Source organism: Anabrus simplex, chromosome 2, assembly GCF_040414725.1.
Source record: "Anabrus simplex isolate iqAnaSimp1 chromosome 2, ASM4041472v1, whole genome shotgun sequence".
Taxonomy (NCBI): Eukaryota; Metazoa; Arthropoda; class Insecta; order Orthoptera; family Tettigoniidae; genus Anabrus; species Anabrus simplex.
The window spans coordinates 805,840,527-805,861,434 of NC_090266.1; the positions used below are offsets into that span (position 1 = coordinate 805,840,527).

Genomic DNA, 20,908 nt, shown 5'->3' on the forward strand with positions numbered 1-20,908 from the left:
ATCAATACAATAAGTCTTGTCTTAGTTGATTTACTTTGGCATGTTAACTAAAATGGTACATGTTTCGCCTTGAATTTAGGCATCATCAGCCATTATCTTAAGCTTAAAATAGAATCAGGCACCTGATTTACATATACATGAAATAAAACAAATTTTTAAAAAACTTTGGAGAGACTCAAACCTACAACTAAAACACTCGTTGTAAGAAACCGACAGTCGACAATAACGTTCAGTTAATAATGTAACAAATTACCCTCACCATCGTCTAATGATTCAACTGTCACACTTCCGTTTCGACTAGAATGTCAAACAACCCACATTCTTAACAACATTGTAGCATTGCATCAAACTGAGATGGTCCATAAAGGTCCTATTTAAACATCGTTCTTCAACCTTCAACTTCAACTTTGTATTTTTTTATCAAACTGAACAACATCGCCATATGCCATTGATTTTCGACACTTATCTCTTGTAAACAAATAATTGCTGGTCACTTGACCATCTTTCATTATTATTTTATTCTACATTATTTATTAAATACGATTTTTATCATCATTTTCGTTTTAACCACTGGTCGGCCAACATAATTTTTTAGCAATCCTATCCCTCGTTCATAACAGACTGTTGCTTTGTTCATTTTAATTATAATAGAAGCCTTCTAATGTCAATATTACTACTACTTTCACCAATTGTATATTTCCTCACTCATTGTAATATCTTTAAAACCAAATTCATTACAAGTCTTTTACCATATGTTAATTTTAGTTCAAGTCTCTCCAAGGTTTTTAAAAAGTTTGTTTTATTTCATGTATATGTAAATCAGGTGCCTGATTCTATTTTAAGCTTAAGATAATGGCTGATGATACCTAAATTCAAGGCGAAACATGTACCATTTTAGTTAACATGCCAAAGTAAATCAACTAAGACAAGACTTATTGTGATGATGATGATGATGATGATGATGATGATGCTTGTTGTTTAAAGGGGCCTAACATCAAAGGTCATCGGCCCAAGACTTATTGTATTGATTAGGTGGTGAAATCAATAAATTAACTTATTGTTATTATTCCTCCCAGGAAGTCGAAAAATTTTAAGACATGATATTTCCACTTCCAGAGGTGCACATGGCCCTGATGTTCCCTCAGCCTACACCAAAAATGAGAACCAGGTTAATTCCTGGGGACAAAGAGCTACCTACTCTACCCCATCAAGTGCCGAGGTTACGGATAGTGGAAGCCTTTACCTTCCACCCCCACAACGGCTTTCATGGCCTGTACGGAGATTACTTTTTATGTTAGCACATAAACAGCATAAGAGGTTTCACAAAAAAAAATTCTTGTATCAGAAGGAGTTGGAGATGATCAATCTTCTACATCTTGTAGTTGGAGGTGTTGCCTGTTTCCATTTGTTTCCTGGAATTACAGTATCCTGGTGAAATATGTCAACAATTTTGGTATCAAAATAATTATAGTGAAAAATACACCATAGGCTCAGTTGCTATGTCAAAATATGAGGATAAAATTGGTGCTCGATTTATATTATACATTAAAATGTTAGTCAAAGGTCCTGGGTCTAAATTACTCACATTTCATTTATCAATTTTTTTTGTTCTCGGAGGCACTTCATTTTTGCACTCAGAAGACTCACCAGTTGAATTTTCATCTTCAGATGCTTCAAATGAAAAATGAATTTCATCTACAACAGTGGAGTTCAAAACAGAAACATTTTGTTATTCACTAGCTCTCTTTTTAACTTGTCATTTTGCTATAACATTGCAAAAAAGCCTGTCTCAAACCTTGCAACGCATGTATGACCAAAGCTTCTTACTTTTAGTAATAAGCCAGGGAAGTGACAGCAATACTTTATTAGGTGTTCCTCATTCAGCCGGAGTTAAAAGCGCCATTTATTGCCATCTGTTGAGCTTTTTGAGTACTATGTGTGATGGTAACACCATATCTTCGACTGTTTAATATGTAAAATTCTGTTTGTGGACAGCTTTTATGGGATTTAATATAGTGAATTCTGTCCTCTGAGGGTTAAGTGTTTCTGATCATTTCAACCCTCACAAGTGTGTATTCGGTGAAGTGAAGCAGCGCCGGAAGTTCTCCTTCAGTGCATCACAACAGGTACCATTTTATCCTGTAATCTTGTGGCATGGTCTTCTCCACATCTCCTAAGTTTTAAATTTTGTGCTTCCTAAAACAAGTATACAAACATGAACAAGTAGTATACAAGACATCAATAAAGTTAAACTGACTGTATTTCAAACTTTAGTTCAGTTAATTGATGATAACTGAAACATTGCCATATGAAATTAATTCCTAGATATTCAAATGAAATAGGTGCACTGTAAGGAGGTGACATAATGAACAGCAAAGTTTGTGCTTTGGAACGGTGAAGTAAAATATAATCCACTAGGTAGATGCCAAGAAAAACATTATGGCAGGTCACTGGAGAAGCTTTGCGTTTTATATTTATTGAGATTGAAATTGACCAATGACAGGTCCTCATGCGTAAGTTGTCTCAAATGTACAGAAACCTTTGTATCATGGAGTGTTCTCAATTTGTCCAGTATCATAAAATGTTTGCTACTTGCACAGTTTAAGACTCCTTGAACAGCACAGAACTGAGCAGAGGCAATTAGGTAAAATTCGTAATAGTTCAGAACATACAATTTCTGATTATTATATCTACTTTCTCCCACCCTTCCTCTCACAAGTGATAACACCAGACATAAAATATTTCAATTTGTATGACGTAATAATGTACTGATGAGATGCAAAAACACTGAATATAATATTATATTTCATAACAAACAAACAAAATATGGGTTGAAAATATGATATTTTCAATCCACAGTGGAAATGAGAATTAAACTACACAACACCAAAAAAAGTTTTCCATTACCTCAGACCAAAGAGTTCCAGACTCTACAAACAGAATGAGGGACATACAGAGGTACTATATCAGCATTATTTATTGCCCAATAAACCAACAAATGAGAGTCTCTACAGCTGTACAGCTTTGATTTCTTAATCTGTGTTACTGAATACAGCACCCACCAGTATCATTAATACTGCGTAACATATCCTCTTGCACTGAGGGATGCCTGAATTCTTCTTGGCATACTGTGCACTGGTTTATCAAGGTAATGTAGACCCAAACTGTCCCACTCCTAAACGATAATTTTGTGTAGATCTCTCAGAATGGTTGGCGAGTCATGATGTCCATAAACAGCTTTAATTTTTCCGAAGCATGTTCAATGGAGTTCATGTCCGGGTAACACGGCAACCACACTAGTCGAGCAATAACTTGATCACGAAGGAAGTCATTAACCCTTTAAGGGTAGGGTTTTTGAAGCACTGACATACCCCAATTTAGGTTTTCGTATGCTCATAAATAAACCCCATTATAAATTGCTGTAGATGCACACAGAACATTATATTTTAAAAAGTGGCCATGTCATACATTAAAAAATTGAAAAATAACAAAATCACAACACAATCTTCATGATTAATAATGTTCTTCTGCATGGTATTTCATAAAATATGATGGTAGACACAAATGATGTTGCAGTCTTTGCAGTTTTAGGTCCTTTGGTTCTCTTTTTGGGCTGAAATTTTCATTTTGAGGTAGGGAACTGTTTTCATTGAAATGAAAGAACTGTATTTATGATTTAGGATTACAGAGCACAAGCTGATCAAATACAGGAGTGTACATGAATGGATCAGTAAACTTCTATGATATGTTTGTGTACATGACCCTCAGCATAATTCCTAAAAATCAATGCCATCCTTTCACAATTTCTTCAGTATGTTTTTGTACTCAGGCCAAGAGAGAAGTTCCTGGATAATTATTTTACACGAACTCTGTATGACAAGTTTTGAGCCTCTTTCCGTTGTAATTCTTAGTCACTATCACTTATTTATTCACCCTCGATTATGACATTTTCAGGAAGGAAGTCATCATCAACTTCATCTTTATAGGAAAAATCAGAATCCTCACATAATTCATCAAAATTTCGAACACTTTCTCACTACCTAGTACTACTTCTTCAGCACGACTGTGAGCAGCCATGTTCATCAGCTGGCAGTTGATTCCTAAAAACCATAGACATTCACATAAAAGAACTATGGTAGTTGTTTTACGTCGCACCGACACAGATAGGTCTTATGGCGACGATGGGACAGGGAAGGGCTAGGAGTGGGAAGGAAGCGGCCGTGGCCTTAATTAAGGTACAGCCCCAGCATTTGCCTGGTGTGAAAATGGGAAACCACGGAAAACCATTTTCAGGGCTGCCAACAATGGGGTTCGAACCCACTATCTCCCGAATACTGGACACTGGCCGCACTTAAGCGACTGTAGCTATCGAGCTCGGTATGAGAACTATGTTAACAGCACTTTCTGCGAGGATACGAACAAGCGCAAGCTTCAGTACCGTAGCCAATAGATGGCAGATAGCGTACATTTTGGATTTATTGGTCAAGGACATAGAGAAGCAAAGATATGACACTTAGAAGTTTGATATGCAATATGTTACAACGTAAATGGTGTGATACTTCCCGCGAGATGTAATATACTGTGCTGTGACCCGCATTGAGTTAATAAGAACTGCACAATAGAAGTGCACATTAACATCCATTACGAAAAATTCTCCTCCAAAATGCTGGTGATACGGTGTCACTATGGGTCGAAGGATTGCCTCCCTATATCGTACAGCAGTGACATTGCCCTGCATGACTGGGAGTGGTGTATGGTGGCTCCACATAATGCCGTCCCAAAACATCCGGGAACCACCACCTTATTGCACGTGCTGAGTAGCGTGTTCGAAACATGAAGCCTGACCAGACCAGATTGTGAAAAGTACTTTATGCCAATTCTGAAGAGACCACATTCAGCAGAATCATGGGCCCATCTGTACCATGCCCCACCGTGATATCTAGGTTTGAGAGCTGGACCTCACCATGGACATCAAGAGTGAAGTTGTACTTCAAGCGATCTCTTTCTCACAGTTTGAGCTGAAATGCAGCAAATGGCTTTTTCTAAAACAATTTTACTTTCCTCTTATTACAGACTCCCTTCAATACCACAAGACTTTCTAACAAGATTTAATCTCAACTTCCGTTTTTCTTAAGGAGTTTCGCCTGGCCATTGTTTTTAAATTTAACTCTGTCATTATTCACAAGTTATTTAGAGTACATACTAGAAAACTATAGCAACTTCTCCAGCATTTTGAAGAAAGAACTTCACTTTCTAGGATCCCTTACACACAGATTTTATTACAAATTTAAACATTGACTTGGTGAGTGTTTTAACTCAACATGAAGGAACATCTTATCATCATCATCATCATCATCATCATGTTTTTTTATTTCATATGTGCCAGTTTTTGTATCTTTATACATGTTTTTAGCTGATGATGTTCCAAATCAGAGGAATGAAACATGTACTTTTTTAGTCATTTAACTAGCCTTTAAGCTGGAATATCTTTATGATTACATACACTATCCAAAGAAAGCAAATAAGAATTTGAATGTGGGCTTCTTTCTTCAACCTAAACCTTAGTTGAGTTGAGGCCAATGAAGGATAAAAATGAGATATATAAGTTGCCACTGGACAAGTTTGGCCTAAAAGTTAATGTAGGAAAATCCATATTTGGTGTACAAGAACTTGTTTTCTTAGGACATTACAGCAGATGGTGCCAAACCAGGCCCTGAAAGAGTTTCTACCATCACAAACTTCAAACAGCCTGAAACAGTAAGAGAACTATGAGCCCTTTTAGGCACAATAAACTTCTATCATCGCCATGCAAAGAAGACCTCGCCCAAGCAGCCCTTTTTATCCTTCCCCAGCATGGACCTCGAACTCACCTTGTTTGTTGATGCATCGAACTTTGCAGCAGGTGCAGCACTTCAGCAAAAACAAGATGGTGTTAGAATGCCCATTGGTTTCTTCTCAAAGAAATTATCTCCTGCCCTGAAGAAATATTCGACTAATGACAGAGAACTCCTTAGTATCTAGAGGCCATCATATACTTTGAACACCTCCTCGAAGGAAGAATGTTCACGATATACACAGACCATGCTCCACTTATTTTCCCAAGTCATAATGAATGTTTCAGCATTGTTAGGTCTGTGTGAATTGGACCATTACCCTCATCTGATGAGTTTACTTATTGAATAACGTGTACAGAAAGATTTACAAATCAGAAAGGAGGAGTACCTCTACAGGCTATCTGTGCGGCGACTGTGGCACAAGCCTTTTTCAACTCCTCGATAACTACGAAGGCGAATCAAAAAGTAAGTTACACTTCCAAGTTATGGCCATTTATGAAACCACCTATACATAGGCAACATGGCTATGACAACATACAATGTAAGTTTACTTTTCCACATAGTCCCCAAGAGACTGTAAACATTTCTTGGAACGGTCAACCAACTTTTCGATTCTGGTTGCCTAGAAATCACCTATGTAACCACCAGGAGACAGCTGCTTTCATCTCCTCATCATTTTTGAGTCGTCGCCCACCGAGATCCTTTTCCAGCTTACCGAACACATGACAATCGCATGGCGCTAAGTCTGGACTGTATGGAGGATGTTGCTGTATCTCCCACTTGAATCGCTGCAGCAGTTTGGATGCTTGGCGGGCCGTGTGAGGTGTCGCTTTATCATGCAACAAAATTACACTGGCACTCATTTTCCACCACCGCTTTTCTTTAATTGCCTTATGCAAACGGTTCAACATTTGACAATACAAAGCAGAGTTTTGGCATAAGCACCAAACCCTCCATGTCAAAGAACACCATCACCATTACCTTTCCTGCTGAAGATTGGATCTTGGCCTTCTTTCGTGGTGGTGATGTGGTGTGCACCCATTCCATGGATGTTCTCTCTGTTTTGTGAGTGAAGTGGTGGACCCGCGTTTCATCCCGTGATTATTCGCCGCAGAAACTCGATGCCCTCAACAGAATACCATTGCAAAAATGCCAGCGACGATTGGAAACGTTGTCCCCTGTGAACATCAGCGAGTAGATGTGGGACCCATCTTCGACACAGTTTACGAAATCCAAGGTGCTGGTGAACAATGGAGAACACACTGCCATACAAAATGTTCAGCATGCTGGCAATATCCTGCAGTATTATGCACTGATTCTCTCTAATGATCTCATCCACACAGACAACATTTGCAACGTACTGGACGTTGTGGGCCTGCCTTCACGATGTTCGTCCGTGAAATCCGTGCGTCTAGCATCAAAATGCTTACACCACTTTACAATACCTGGGTGAGAAATCGCACGCTCACTATATACAGCAGTGATTTCACAATGAATGTCTATGCAATGGAGTTGTTTAGCCCATAGAAATTTGATCGTTGCACACACCTCCAATTCGGAGTGAACATCCAGTTGACGTGCCAGAGGGCCTAGCCTGCTCTGCACACACAACACGAAGGGATACCACACCAACTTTCCTATCGGACGTGCCAGCAGTTACTGTAGCTTGCTCCGCATTGACATACAGAGTGCTCTCGCGGTGAGCTAGTGAAACTTACTTTTTGATTCACCCTCGTAGATTTGGAACACCTTACCAAATAGTGACTGACCAAGGTAAACAATTCCAGTCCGAGTTGTTTCAAGCACTTACAAAGATCTGTGGTTGTAAGCTAACACGGACCACATCATATCAACCCCAGTCAAATGGAAAAATTGAAAGATTCCATCGTACACTCAAGACAGCTATCCAGGCAAATTCGACTAGTAAATGGAGCCATATACTACCTACAATCCAACTTGGTCTATGCTTCTGTATTAGGGAAGGAAGTAATGCAACAATATCTGAAATGGTGTATGGTACCACTCTCAAGTTACCCGGAGACTTCTTCCATGAATGCAGTACAGAAGTAGATGTGAAACTACCAGTATTTGTTTCTCAACTTCGACACCTGTTGAATATCCCCACAAGTCAAAGGAAACACCATTTATCCAGAGACATCAACACCTCGAGTCAGGTGTTTGTCAGAATCAACATAGTGTAAGTGGGACTGGAAAGTCTGTATGAAGGTCCTTATGAAGTTGTCCAATGAAACCTCAAGTTCTTTGCAGTAAAGATAAAAAATATAGTAGTGGCTGATATGTTGACAAAATTGATGAACCTACACAGTTCACCTTGCCAAAGACTACAAACATGGAACGAAGTTCAGCACATCAAGAAAATAAATACAGAACTACAAAATCAGGTCATGTAGTATGATTCCCAGTGCAGTTCATTGAGTATTTGATGTGACTAAGACTGAGAAGGGAGTGATGTGGAAAATACAGAATTATAAACACACTGTAAATTCTTAGTTAGATTTAGGTTTGTTGTACATAAAATATTGTTTGCTTTATATATTCTTTGAAGTGTTGTCGTGATGTTAATAGAGAGTTGTAGATACATTTTGCTTGGTAGACTGATCAAATATAAAATACAAGAAACCCAGTAAAAACCAGCGATAGTGATTGTGAATATAATATACTAACAGGATCAAATTTTTGACCTGGAAGGGGGTACTTCTCTGAATAATCTATTCACATAATTCGTATCCTTCAATCCCTCTTAAATGCCAACTGTGTTGTGAATCAAACACACAAACATGAGCAGTAAGGAAAACATCTAACCATATACACCACACAACCAGTTTAGTCCAGAAAAATATAGTTGCAACGTTATTTAGATGCGGTATTCAGATTGAAATCTTAGGATAAACATTCTATCAAATTAATCTTTTAAATTGAATTACAAATTACATCACAGAATACATACCAGGAAAATAGACTGAATTATTTTCCTAGCAAAATGCATAAGAAATGAAAAGCAGAATAAACACATATCCTTACCTTTGTTGTGCAACATAGTTTTTCCCAACATCAACCATAACACCACACATTTTCAAGACCTAAAGAAAAGAGAAAAAATAATTTGATGTCAAGCTCCAGAAAGCATATGTATCTAAGCAATGTAACAAGTATATCTGATTATCAGATTATTTAAAATTTACAATCTGAAAAAAATACTAAATCTACAAAGTCAAAAATGACACATCCAAGACCCAAGTCCTCCATTACATCTGATACCAGAATAATATTTTTAAGTTTCATCTCAATTCACTGAGGATTTCAATAATTTGGTATTTTATATGGGAGACTATGCAACGAAAACGATTTTCATAAACTCCTAAAAAATCTTATTTCTTCTATACAGTACAGTAGTGCTGGAATCTTTTATAATCAACTAGGCATAGAAATGTCGTGACTTATGTAATAAATAGCAATAAAAGTTTCACATGCTTTAAAAAATATGCTGCTCCTTTCTGTATTAGGATCAAACTTGTGAAGTGTCCAATAGCAAGTGGCTGATACTGCCTTGTCATTTGGTTGGAGCAAATCATCCGTGGAACAAGGATCATAAAGGCAAGAACATACTAACAGACGGCTTGGATCTTGAATAACACCAGGGAGTCTGCATCACCTGGCAGGAGGCCCCATTTCATCACATTCACCTTACATCATGATACTCCCATTCTCACACCATCCATCCCCTGGGGGGGAATTCTTCCTTGGCCTTCAGGAAAGAATAATCTAGCTTGTTCCTCCATGCTACTAGGTGGATTTCTTCCTGTGTCCTGTTCAGGATTTGGCTTCTTGCGAGGAAGCTCTTCCTTGACCTGAGTTGTCCTATGGCTGGCTGGTGACCTAACACGGGATGATACGGATCAGTCTCCTGCTTTGCTTGCTCCACGTCTGTGGTTAAATCCTACAGGATGTTTGGTGGGGCTATACTAGCGATGGGCAATGCTCTTGCTCGAGACTCTCGAGACTGACGTCAGAGATCTCTAAACTCTTGCGAGAATCTCGAGACCGATTCTCCTGTGCTGCAATCCGTGTGACATCCCAGCAACTATGAGCCCAAGCTTCATAGTATATCATAAGCAGTTATCATGTGAAATAACGTCCTCATATGGAAACTTGTGTGCCGATAAATTTTATCGAAAACCTGGGAAAGTACTGCATGTTCAACTACGAACCCCTTAATACCATTAACAAAAGCGAAAACAGAATGTCAATATCTTATACGGTTTACGAGTAATTTGAGGTGGACATCTTAGATGAATAACCCTGCATAATTTGTGAATAACTGTAGATAGGATGTACACTTACCTGGACACTAGAGGCGTGCATTATTCGAACTTGAGACGGGTAACCAAGACAGAGCAAGATGTGCCTTGCTGCGTATGCAACCACCATTACGCATGAGTAGAACGTGTAATCTAAAATGCCCGAGTTTGCTCCAATTCGTTCCACAGGGCATGTTCAATGCAAAGTATGCTGCCTAGGGAGGATGACCTTGCTTGCTTTACTGATGTTGCAAACAATGTGGTTCATCCAGAGATGAAGAAGCCCATGTTTACAAAAGAGCAAAGGCCAGGAATTCAGGGTTTTTTAAAATGATGGAATAGTTGAGTTAAGCATTAGTTTTGAGCTGAATTTCACCGTGCCACATGAATCGATGAACAGCATTATGGCTGAAATTCAAATTGATCAAAATAAACTAATCAAGAGAGAAGGGCTCAGTTCTGATGTTTGGAAGAAATTCCTGCTTGTGGTCCCTGCAGACAGTCTGGAGACAAGTTATGTTTCCCATGAAACGTTTTGTGCACTGCTAGCATATAAATCCGGTATAGCTCATTTAGAAAACTCGTTTGAAAATTTAATTGTAGCACTTCTCACCAAGTTTTGCCCAGTAATACAAAGCAAACCATAACTGGCACGTGTTTTCATGTGTGCCAAAGACTTCCGACCATTCAACACTGTTACCAGTGAAGGCTTTAAATAATTGGGGCAAGAATTGATTAATATCGGTGCTAATTTTAGCAAAGTAGATACTGTTGATGTGTTACCATATCCTTCCACCATTAGCAGAAACACGGACGGAGTGGGGAGGGGGAGATCACTTGTACCTGTGACAGATAGTGCGTGAAGGAGAGAGAGTATCAAAGGGCAAGGTCGAAAGAACATAGCTTGCCTCACCTTTCACAAGCAAACTCTGGTCATGGTCATGCTTGACAAATATGAACCGAGCATAGAGCGTGTTTTGCATTACACTACTGGATACTTCCCAGTTGTTGTCGACAAGGTAGCTTCTTGTGATGCAGATCGGGCTGGAGGTGTTCTCTATGATGACTCCTCTTCAGCTATATAATGTGCTTTTAAGAGCCGGATCATCCCAGAAGTGTTTCTAATGACGTATTTTACTTCTTTTGAATAAATAACACTGTGGACTGTGCTATGTGGCATCTCTTAAAAACAATCCCACGTTCATGACTTACATTGCATCATCCTAAACGTATCATGTAAAATTAGAAGAAAAATTACACATTGCACCATACTGAAGTACCTAATTATTATACAAATACACTATTATAACATGGTAAAGAATTATTTCCTTCGGCAAAATAATGTTGGTAAGCACAAGCACCGGTCAAATGGATAATGAATGTGAGGTCTGATGAATTATGAGCGATAAAGATGTACACCTTCAGTAGCCATCAATTTCTGTACTTAGCCTACTCATTCGTGTACTTACCACTGCATAAAATGCCAGAATGCTTACCTTTATAATTACGTTATACTGCATCAAAATAGACCTCTGTAGAAATGAAAGAACTGAATGCCCTAGACACTCATATGTATTTACAGAATGGAGAAGGCCCGTGCTTGGCTGTTTGCATACTCGGCACAATCAACATTCAGCTCTGTCTACCTTTAGGCCTACGACATGCTGCTCGCCACATACTGCAGGGACAACATGGTACAAACCTAGTGTAGACACTTCAGTTTATAACACGCAACTTCGCAAAGAAATATATATGAATTTTACCTCAAAATCCTTGTAGAAGAGAGATATGTTCATTACGAATGCCAGGGACCAAGACAACCCACCCAAAAAGTTACATTTACTTTTATAACTTAATGAAGGGTTTCATGCGCCATTGACCATTAGCCGGCCAGCTACGAGCACAGCCATTGGCCAACATGACGTCATTCCCAGAATTCGTAACTCGCTGCTTCCATTACCAACCCATGCAAAAGGAAAACACAGCAAAATGGCTCTGTTAGTAGTAGCAGTAACCTCACACCGCAAGAAAAAATGTAATTTAGTAGCCGTAACCTATCTTTGCAAATCCAGGCCAAGCTCTGTCATGAGAACAGTGGCCCCTTTGGGGCCACACTCCCTTTGACAAACTTAACTATCGCAGCGGTGCATACTGCCCACACGGCAAGGAAAATGTTAATTTAGTGGTTGTAACCTTTCGTAACATTTTGTTGGACATTTCCTCAACAGTTGGTAACAATTCGCAAATCACTGGCAGATCATAAAGACGCTCTTATCCACAATCCCGTGAACTAAAAATAAAAGAGCATCACCTGCCACCGAGCCTCCGTGTACAGCAAGCGGAGTGAGTACACTAGGTTTCTACCGACAATGCTCTAGAGATTTTTCGACATTTAACGTGAGAAACAGTGCCAGTGCTAGTCTTGAGAAATCTCGAAACCTTGTCTGAGACTGCCCACCACTGTGCTATACCACTACGTCGATACAGCTTCTGGACAGGGGTTGGCTTTAGACAAATAGCTACAATTCGGGCTATATCGTTTACTGTAATGTCAACTTGCTTGGCATGTGCAGAGGCATTCAGGCCTAGTGCTGAGGCTGAGATGCATAGGGCTACAGGACTGAAATGAAAAACTTACAACCTGTTTTCCAGTCATTGACCACGTCAGGGATGGAATGAATGAAGCCCCCATCTTGCAGCAAGGGTAGGAATTGTGATGGCTAACGAAGCCTGTCACATTCCTCTGGGGCAACGATTAATGACTGACAGATGAAATGAAATGACACTGGAGTGTTGCTGGAATGAAAGATGACAGGGAAAACCGTAGTATCCGGAGAAAAACCTGTCCCGCCTCCGCTTTGTCCAGTACAAATCTCACATTAAGTGACCGGGATTTGAACCATGGAACCCGGCGGTGAGAGGCTGACACGCTGCCACCTGAGCCACGGAGGCTGGCTACAGGACTGAGATACTTAATGTTTTTGGATTGGTATCCCCAGCGGGCCCATCGGCTTGTGAATGATGATGTTGTGGGCACTGAATTTCCCTCTGATGTTTATGCGATGTTGTTAAAATGTTAAGGTACTATTAAGGGTTACTTCCAAGTACTTTGGAGTCGAGGAGTGTTGCAACTCTTCACCTAACCATGTGACATCCAGTTTCCTTCTCGCTGCTTTGTTGTTGAGGTGAAAGGCGCAGGCGGATTAGGCCTGAGGTAACTGGTATCAAAGTAAAGTGAAAGTTTGTTCAGTGTTGCTGTGAGTTTCTCCTCTACCTCACTGAAAGTTGTATTTTGAGCAGCCACTGCTGTATCATCAGCATAGACAAACTATCCAGTATTCTTTGGCACAGGATAGTCATTCACTTAGATGTTACTTCCTGGGGTAATCAGTTCTTCTAAATCCTCCACCTACTATTTTATCTCTGAAGGCAGACATTAAGTCTTCTACCATAGAGAAAGGAGCAAATCAGTAATGTTAGCTTGCAGTCTTTAGGTAGGCAGCTGACTTTTCTCCAGAGCATCCAATGATTCACGGTGTCCTGTACGACAGATCGTTAAATGCCACACCAGTGTGATTTGCCTGGCAAAACTATCTTCAATATGTTGGGTGAGATTGATAGTTTGCCCACATGAATTTCCAGATTGGAAGCCTGCTTGTTCTGTTATGAACTGGTCAACCAGGGAAGTACTGATCCTGTTGACCACCACGTTCTAGAATCTTGAATAAGTGGCAAAGTGGTGACACAGGACAAATGTTCCTTGGAATGCCATCAATCAATCAATCAATCAATCAATCAATCAATCAATCAATCAATCAATCAATCAATCAATCAATCACTACTGACCTGTATTTAGGGCAGTCATCCAAGAGGCAAGATATCCTATCTGTTGTTTTCCTAGCCTTTTCTTAAATGATTGCAAAGAAATTGGAAATTTATTGAACATCTCCTTCGGTAAGTTATTGCAATCCCTAACTCCCCTTCCTAAAAACAAATATTTGCCCCAATTTGTCCTCTTGAATTCCAGCTTTATCTTCATATTTGATCTATCCTACTTTTAAGAACACCACTCTAGCTTATTCGCCTACTGATGTCATCCCACGCCATCTCTCCAATGACAGCTCGGAACATACGACTTATTTTGCATACAATATTTTTTTTTGTAACGCCACTCTTTTGTCGGAAATCACCCACAAGAAATTGAGCTGCTTTTCTTTAGATTTTTTCCAGTTCTTGAATCAAGTAATCCTGGTGAGAGTCCCATACACTGGAACCATACTCTAGTTGGGGTCTTACCAGAGACTTATATGCCCCCTCCTTTACATCCTTACTACAACCCCTAATTTCAATGTAGTAATTAAAACTAAGAGGACTTTTCCTATTTGTGAAACTCACAACCTGACTTTTAACCCCATATATCATATCACTGCCTACTGTCCATCTCATAACATTATCAAGGTCATTTCGAAGCTGCTCACAATCTTTTAACTTATTTATTACTCTGTACAGAATAACATCATCTGCAAAATGCCTTATCTCTGATTCCACTTCTTTACCCAAATCATTCACATATATATAAGAAAATATAAAGGTCCAATAATACTGCCTTGAAGAATTCACCTCTTAATTATTACAGGGTCAGATAAAGATTTGCCTACTCTAATTCTCTTAGTTCCATTTTCTAGAAAAATAGCCACCCATTCAGTCACTCTTTTGTCTAGTCCAACTGCATTCATTTTTGCCAGTAGTCCCCCACGATCTACCCTATCACATGCCTTAGAAAGGTCAATTGCGATACAATCCATTTGACCTCCTGAATCCAGGATATCTGCTATATCTTGCTGGAATCCTACAAGTTGAGCTTCAGTGGAATAACCTTTCCTAAACCCGAACTGCCTTCTATCGAACCAATTACGGTACTAATTTTGCAAACTTGTCTAATATAATCAGATGAATGCTTTCCCAAAGCTTTCATGCAACACATGTCAAACCGACTGGCCTCTAATTTTCAGCTTTATGTCTATCACCATTTCTCTTATACACAGGGGCTACTACAGCAATTCTCTATTCATTTGGTATAGCTCCTTCATGCAAACAATAATCAAATAAGTACCGGTACTTCAGATACAGTATTATATCCCAACTCATTGTCTTTCATACATCCCCGGAAACCTTGTCAATTCCAGCTGCTTTTCTAGTTTTCAACTTTTGTATCTTAAAGTAAATGTCATTATTATAGGTAAATTTTAATATTTCTTTCTTTTCTTTATTAGATGGTTCATGTTTGTGGGTTACTGTAGTCACGTCCTAGTTCGTGAACCATGGGCAACGGCTGAGTGGCCTAGTAAGTGGTCCTGAGAGTCGGGTTACCACTTGATATGGAATGGGAGTGGGCATCTCGGACATATTCTGAGTCGTGGCCCTCCTTGTGCTCAGGCGGCTAGGACTATACAATTCACCGGTGGTCCATAACCCATTAGAGGAGAGATCCTCACTTGGACTATGTGCAAGCAGGGCAGCATCCTGCTTCATGAATTTACCGAGCTCAGAACACTTTAAGCAAGCCTCGGACCTATGGGAGTAATGGAGTCCCACTCCCATTTGACAGGCGAGGGACTCCTTGGAAACAACTTGGCGAACGAAATGGAATTCGATGGGGAACTATCAATATTAATGGGGCTTATGGAAGAAAGAAGGTAGAACTGGCTGAGTCAGCAAAGAGGATGCATCTGGATGTGCTAGGAGTAAGTGATATTCCGGTAAGGGGAGATAACGAGGAAGAGATAGGAGATTATAAGGTGTACTTGACGGGTGTTAGAAAGGGAAGGGCAGAGTCTGGGGTAGGGCTCTTTATCAGGAATACCATTGCACGGAACATAGTTTCTGTTAGGCACGTAAATGAGCGAATGATGTGGGTAGATTTGTCAGTGGGAGGAATTAAGACAAGAATTGTGTCCGTGTATCCACCATGTGAGGGTGCAGATGAGGATGAAGTTGACAAGTTTTATGAAGCATTGAGTGACATCGTGTTCAGGGTCAACGGCAAGGATAGAATAGTGCTAATGGGCGATTTCAATGCGAGAGTTGGGAATAGAACTGAAGGATACGAAAGGGTGATTGGTAAATGTGGGGAAGATATGGAAGCTAATGGGAATGGGAAGCGTTTGCTGGACTTCTGTGCTAGTATGGGTTTAGCTGTTACGAATACATTCTTCAAGCATAAGGCTATTCACCGCTACACATGGGAGGCTAGGGGTACCAGATCCATAATAGACTATATCTTAACAGACTTTGAATTCAGGAAATCTGTTAGGAATGTAAGAGTTTTTCGGGGATTTTTCGATGATACAGACCACTATCTGATCTGTAGTGAACTAAGTATCTCTAGGCCTAGGGTAGAGAAAGTGAAATCTGTCTGCAAACGAATAAGAGTAGAAAATCTCCAGGACGAGCAAATTAGACGGAAGAACATGGATATGATTAGTGAGAAGTTTCGAACAGTAGACAGTAAGCAGGTTCAGGATATAGACAGTGAATGGGTGGCATACAGGGATGCTGTAGTAGAAACAGCAAGGGAATGCCTAGGAACAACTGTGTGTAAAGATGGGAAAAGGGGAACATCTTGGTGGAATGATGAAGTGAGAGCAGCCTGTAAACGTAAAAAGAAGGCTTATCAGAAATGGCTCCAAACACGGGCCGAGGCAGACAGGGATTGGTACGTAGATGAAAGAAACAGAGCGAAACAAATAGTTGTTGAATCCAAAAAGAAGTCATGGGAAGATTTTGGTAATAACCTAGAAAGGCTAGGTCAAGCAGCAGGGAAACCTTTCTAGACAGTAATAATAAATCTTAGGAAGGGTGGGAAAAAGGAAATGAACAGTGTTTTGAGTAATTCAGGTGAACTCATAATAGACCCCAGGGAATCACTGGAGAGGTGGAGGGAATATGTTGAACATCATCTCAATGTAAAAGGAAATCATCATGGTGGTGTTGCAAACAGCCAAGCTCATGGGGAGGAGGAAAATGATGTTGGTGAAATTATGCTTGAGGAAGTGGAAAGGATAGTAAATAAACTCCATTGTCATAAGGCAGCAGGAATAGATGAAATTAGACCTGAAATGGTGAAGTATAGTGGGAAGGCAGGGATGAAATGGCTTCATAGACTAGTAAAATTAGCGTGGAGTGTTGGTAAGGTACCTTCAGATTGGCAAAAGCAGTAATTGCACCTATCTACAAGCAAGGAAACAGGAAGGATTGCAACAACTATCGAGGTATCTCATTGATTAGTATACCAGGCAAAGTATTCACTGGCATCTTGGAAGGGAGGGTGCGATCAGTCGTTGAGGGGCAGTTGGATGAAAACCAGTGTGGTTTCAGACCACAGAGAGGCTGTCAGGATCAGATTTTCAGTATGCGCCAGGTAATTGAAAAATGCTGCGAGAGGAATAGGCAGTTGTGTTTATGTTTCGTAGATCTAGAGAAAGCATATGACAGGGTACTGAGGGAAAAGATGTTCGCCATACTGGGGGACTATGGAATTAAAGGTAGATTATTAAAATCAATCAAAGGCATTTATGTTGACAATTGGGCTTCAGTGAGAATTGATGGTAGAATGAGTTCTTGGTTCAGGGTACTTACAGGAGTTAGACAAGGCTGTAATCTTTCACCTCTGCTGTTCATAGTTTACATGGATCATCTGCTGAAAGGTATAAAATGGCAGGGAGGGATTCAGTTAGGTGGAAATGTAGTAAGCAGTTTGGCCTATGCTGACGACTTGGTCTTAATATCAGACTGTGCCGAAAGCCTGCAGTCTATTATCTTGGAACTTGAAAATAGGTGCAATGAGTATGGTATGAAAATTAGCATCTCGAAGACTAAAGGCAGTAGGTAAAAAATTCAACAGAATTGAATGTCAGATTGGTGATACAAAGCTAGAACAGGTTGATAATTTCAAGTATTTAGGTTGTGTGTTCTCCCAGGATGGTAATATAGTAAGTGAGATTGAATCAAGGTGTCGTAAAGCTAATGCAGTTAGCTCGCAGTTGCGATCAGCAGTATTCTGTAAGAAGGAAGTCGGCTCCCAGACGAAACTATCTTTACATCGGTCTGTTTTCAGACCAACTTTGTTTTACGGGAGCGAAAGCTAGGTGGACTCAGGATATCTTATTCATAAGTTAGAAGTAACAGACATGAAAGTAGCAAGAATGATTGCTGGTACAAACAGGTGGGAACAATGGAAGGAGGGTACTCGGAATGAGGAGATAAAGGCTAATTTAGGAATGAACTCGATGGATGAAGCTGTACGCATAAACCGGCTTCGGTGGTGGGGTCATGTGAGACGAATGGAGGAGGATAGGTTACCTAGGAGAATAATGGACTCTGTTATGGAGGGTAAGAGAAGTAGAGGGAGACCAAGACGATGATGGTTAGACTCGGTTTCTAACGATTTAAAGATAAGAGGTATAGAACTAAATGAGGCCACAACACTAGTTGCAAATCGAGGATTGTGGCGACGTTTAGTAAATTCTCAGAGGCTTGCAGACTGAACGCTGAAAGGCATAACAGTCTATAATGATAATGTATGTATGTTTATTATTAGTCATCTCCTCTATCTGGACATTATCCTTGTAACCAGCAATCTTTACATACTGCTGACTGAATACTTCTGCCTTTTGAAGATCCTTTCATACACACTCCTTTTGTTCATTAATGATTCCTGGAATGTCTTCTTGGAACCTGTTTCTGCCTTAAAGTACCTATACATACCTTTCAATTTTTCACTAATATTTGTATGACTGCCAATTATGCTTGCCATCATGTTATCCTTAGCTGACTTCTTTAATAGGTCCAATTTCTCCTTACGTCCACAGCCATTTCTAATTCTATTTCTTTCCAACCTGCACCTCCTTCTTAGTCTCCTTACTTCTCTGTTATAATATAATGGATCTTTACCATCCTTACCAGCCTCAAAGATACAAACCTGTTTTCACCATTCCTTACCACCCTTAAAGATACAAACCTGTTTTCACATTCCTCATCCCAGAGTCTGTTTACATTTTTATTTACAGTTTTCCACTGATCATAGTTACTTTTTAAAAACTCCCTCATGCCTGTTTTATTAACCATATGGTACCGCCTGATAGTCCTGAATCCCTGCCTGGTTATAACAGGACCACCAATTGGGTTCTTCTCCACACCTTCAGGATATGTATGTTGGTGGTACATGCATTCATCAGGTTCAAGTATCCTATCACCAAAGTTCTTAATTTTTTCACCTCTCAGTTCATCAATTCCTGCCACTCTGTTGACCTTCATCCTGCAGATGGCAGTTTGCAGTTCTGAGATGAAGTAAAGTTCTAGTAAGAAATGTTTGATCTTCTATGCATTGAACAAAGGGCTAGTTGGCTTTTCGAACCTTCGTCTTGCCATTTAAGAGTAGCTGACTTGCCACATTGACAGCTGTACTTCACTACATGTATCCTTTGACTTTGTTGGATCACCGCTAAGGTCTTTCAGGAGCTCCCAAGCGTGCCAAATTCACCATCATGTCACATCAATCTCTTCCTTCTGGTGTCACTGATGGACAGCATTGGGTCTTCGCCAGCTTGAATGGTCTCTTCAGCAAAGGAAACTTTTTCGAAGAGATCTTTATAATTATCAAGAAGGTATCTTCTGACATGCCAGCAATGTACTGGATTCTGCAGCCTATAGGTATTGTCTTCCTTGTAATTTTCTAGACTAGATCAATGAAGAAATTGTTCTCCTGAAGCTGTGTAGGTTTATTTGTCACTCATTGTCTAGCAGTTCACTGAAGTTCTTTCAATCCACTTTCTTAAAATTGAATTGTCTCTTAAAAGTCACTTGCTGTGTCTTTGGAATGGCACTGAAGATGCATGAGATAGGTCTATGATGTGTTCGTGGGATTGGTTAAGTCACCAACCTCTCGCACAGTGATGCTATTCTAGAAGATACAATGACGTTGTCAGGGTTGTGCCCTTTCTCCCACCTTCCGCTGCTGAAGAATGGTGGCAGCTTTGGGTCATGGATCAGCCGCAAATCATGAGTGTTTGTCCATGTTTCTAGATTTTCTCCATTGCTCTGTTTCTTGGTACCCCAAAGATGAACTTTGGCAGTTAAAATCAACCATGTTGAAGTTTGTATCTTGATAAAAAAGTTTGCTGGCTCGGTGAAACTAAACTCTCTGCTGGAAGGTTTGTACACTGAAGTATTAACCCACCAAGGTGAGTGAAGTTCTGCACAACACAGTGCCACTAGTAACTAACAAGACATCATCGCAAAACAGTCAGCCAAGAAGAACAACTTATGCATTGAACATCTTATGTTCAAATCCACGAGAATTGCCATTATGTAAATCGTGACATGCTTCATACTGCATTTCCTGTAAATATTTCATTGTCTTTCAGGATATTTATTCATATATAAGACTTAATAATTCACAGATTAACTTCTTTTTTTTTTTTTTTTTTTTTTTTTTACTGTATGTATAAATATCAGATTGTTGGTCTTTTCTTAAATTACATGATTCAGACTAATAAAAACACACAAAAATGACTATTCACTGATTCTCTATTATGCAAAGAAACAGAACATACAAATAAAAACAAAAACTATGATGTAAATTAAAATGTGGAACACAATTTGGAATCATAATTTTGGCAGAAGATCCTCACTGACTTGAAGTTCATTCATTTTCTACACAACTGTAGCTTATTTGTGTAGCACACTGCAGACAGA

At 39.6% G+C, this 20,908-nt stretch overlaps 1 protein-coding gene across 1 annotated transcript in view; it reads right to left on the minus strand.

The window, feature by feature from the left end:
• CenB1A (Centaurin beta 1A) overlaps nucleotides 1-20,908 on the minus strand; it is a 316,525-nt gene that overhangs the window by 221,758 nt on the left and 73,859 nt on the right. The window contains exon 3 of the mRNA XM_067141489.2: nucleotides 8,877-8,935. Coding sequence (XP_066997590.2) covers nucleotides 8,877-8,935 — 59 coding nt within the window. The remainder of the gene's footprint in view (nucleotides 1-8,876; nucleotides 8,936-20,908) is intronic.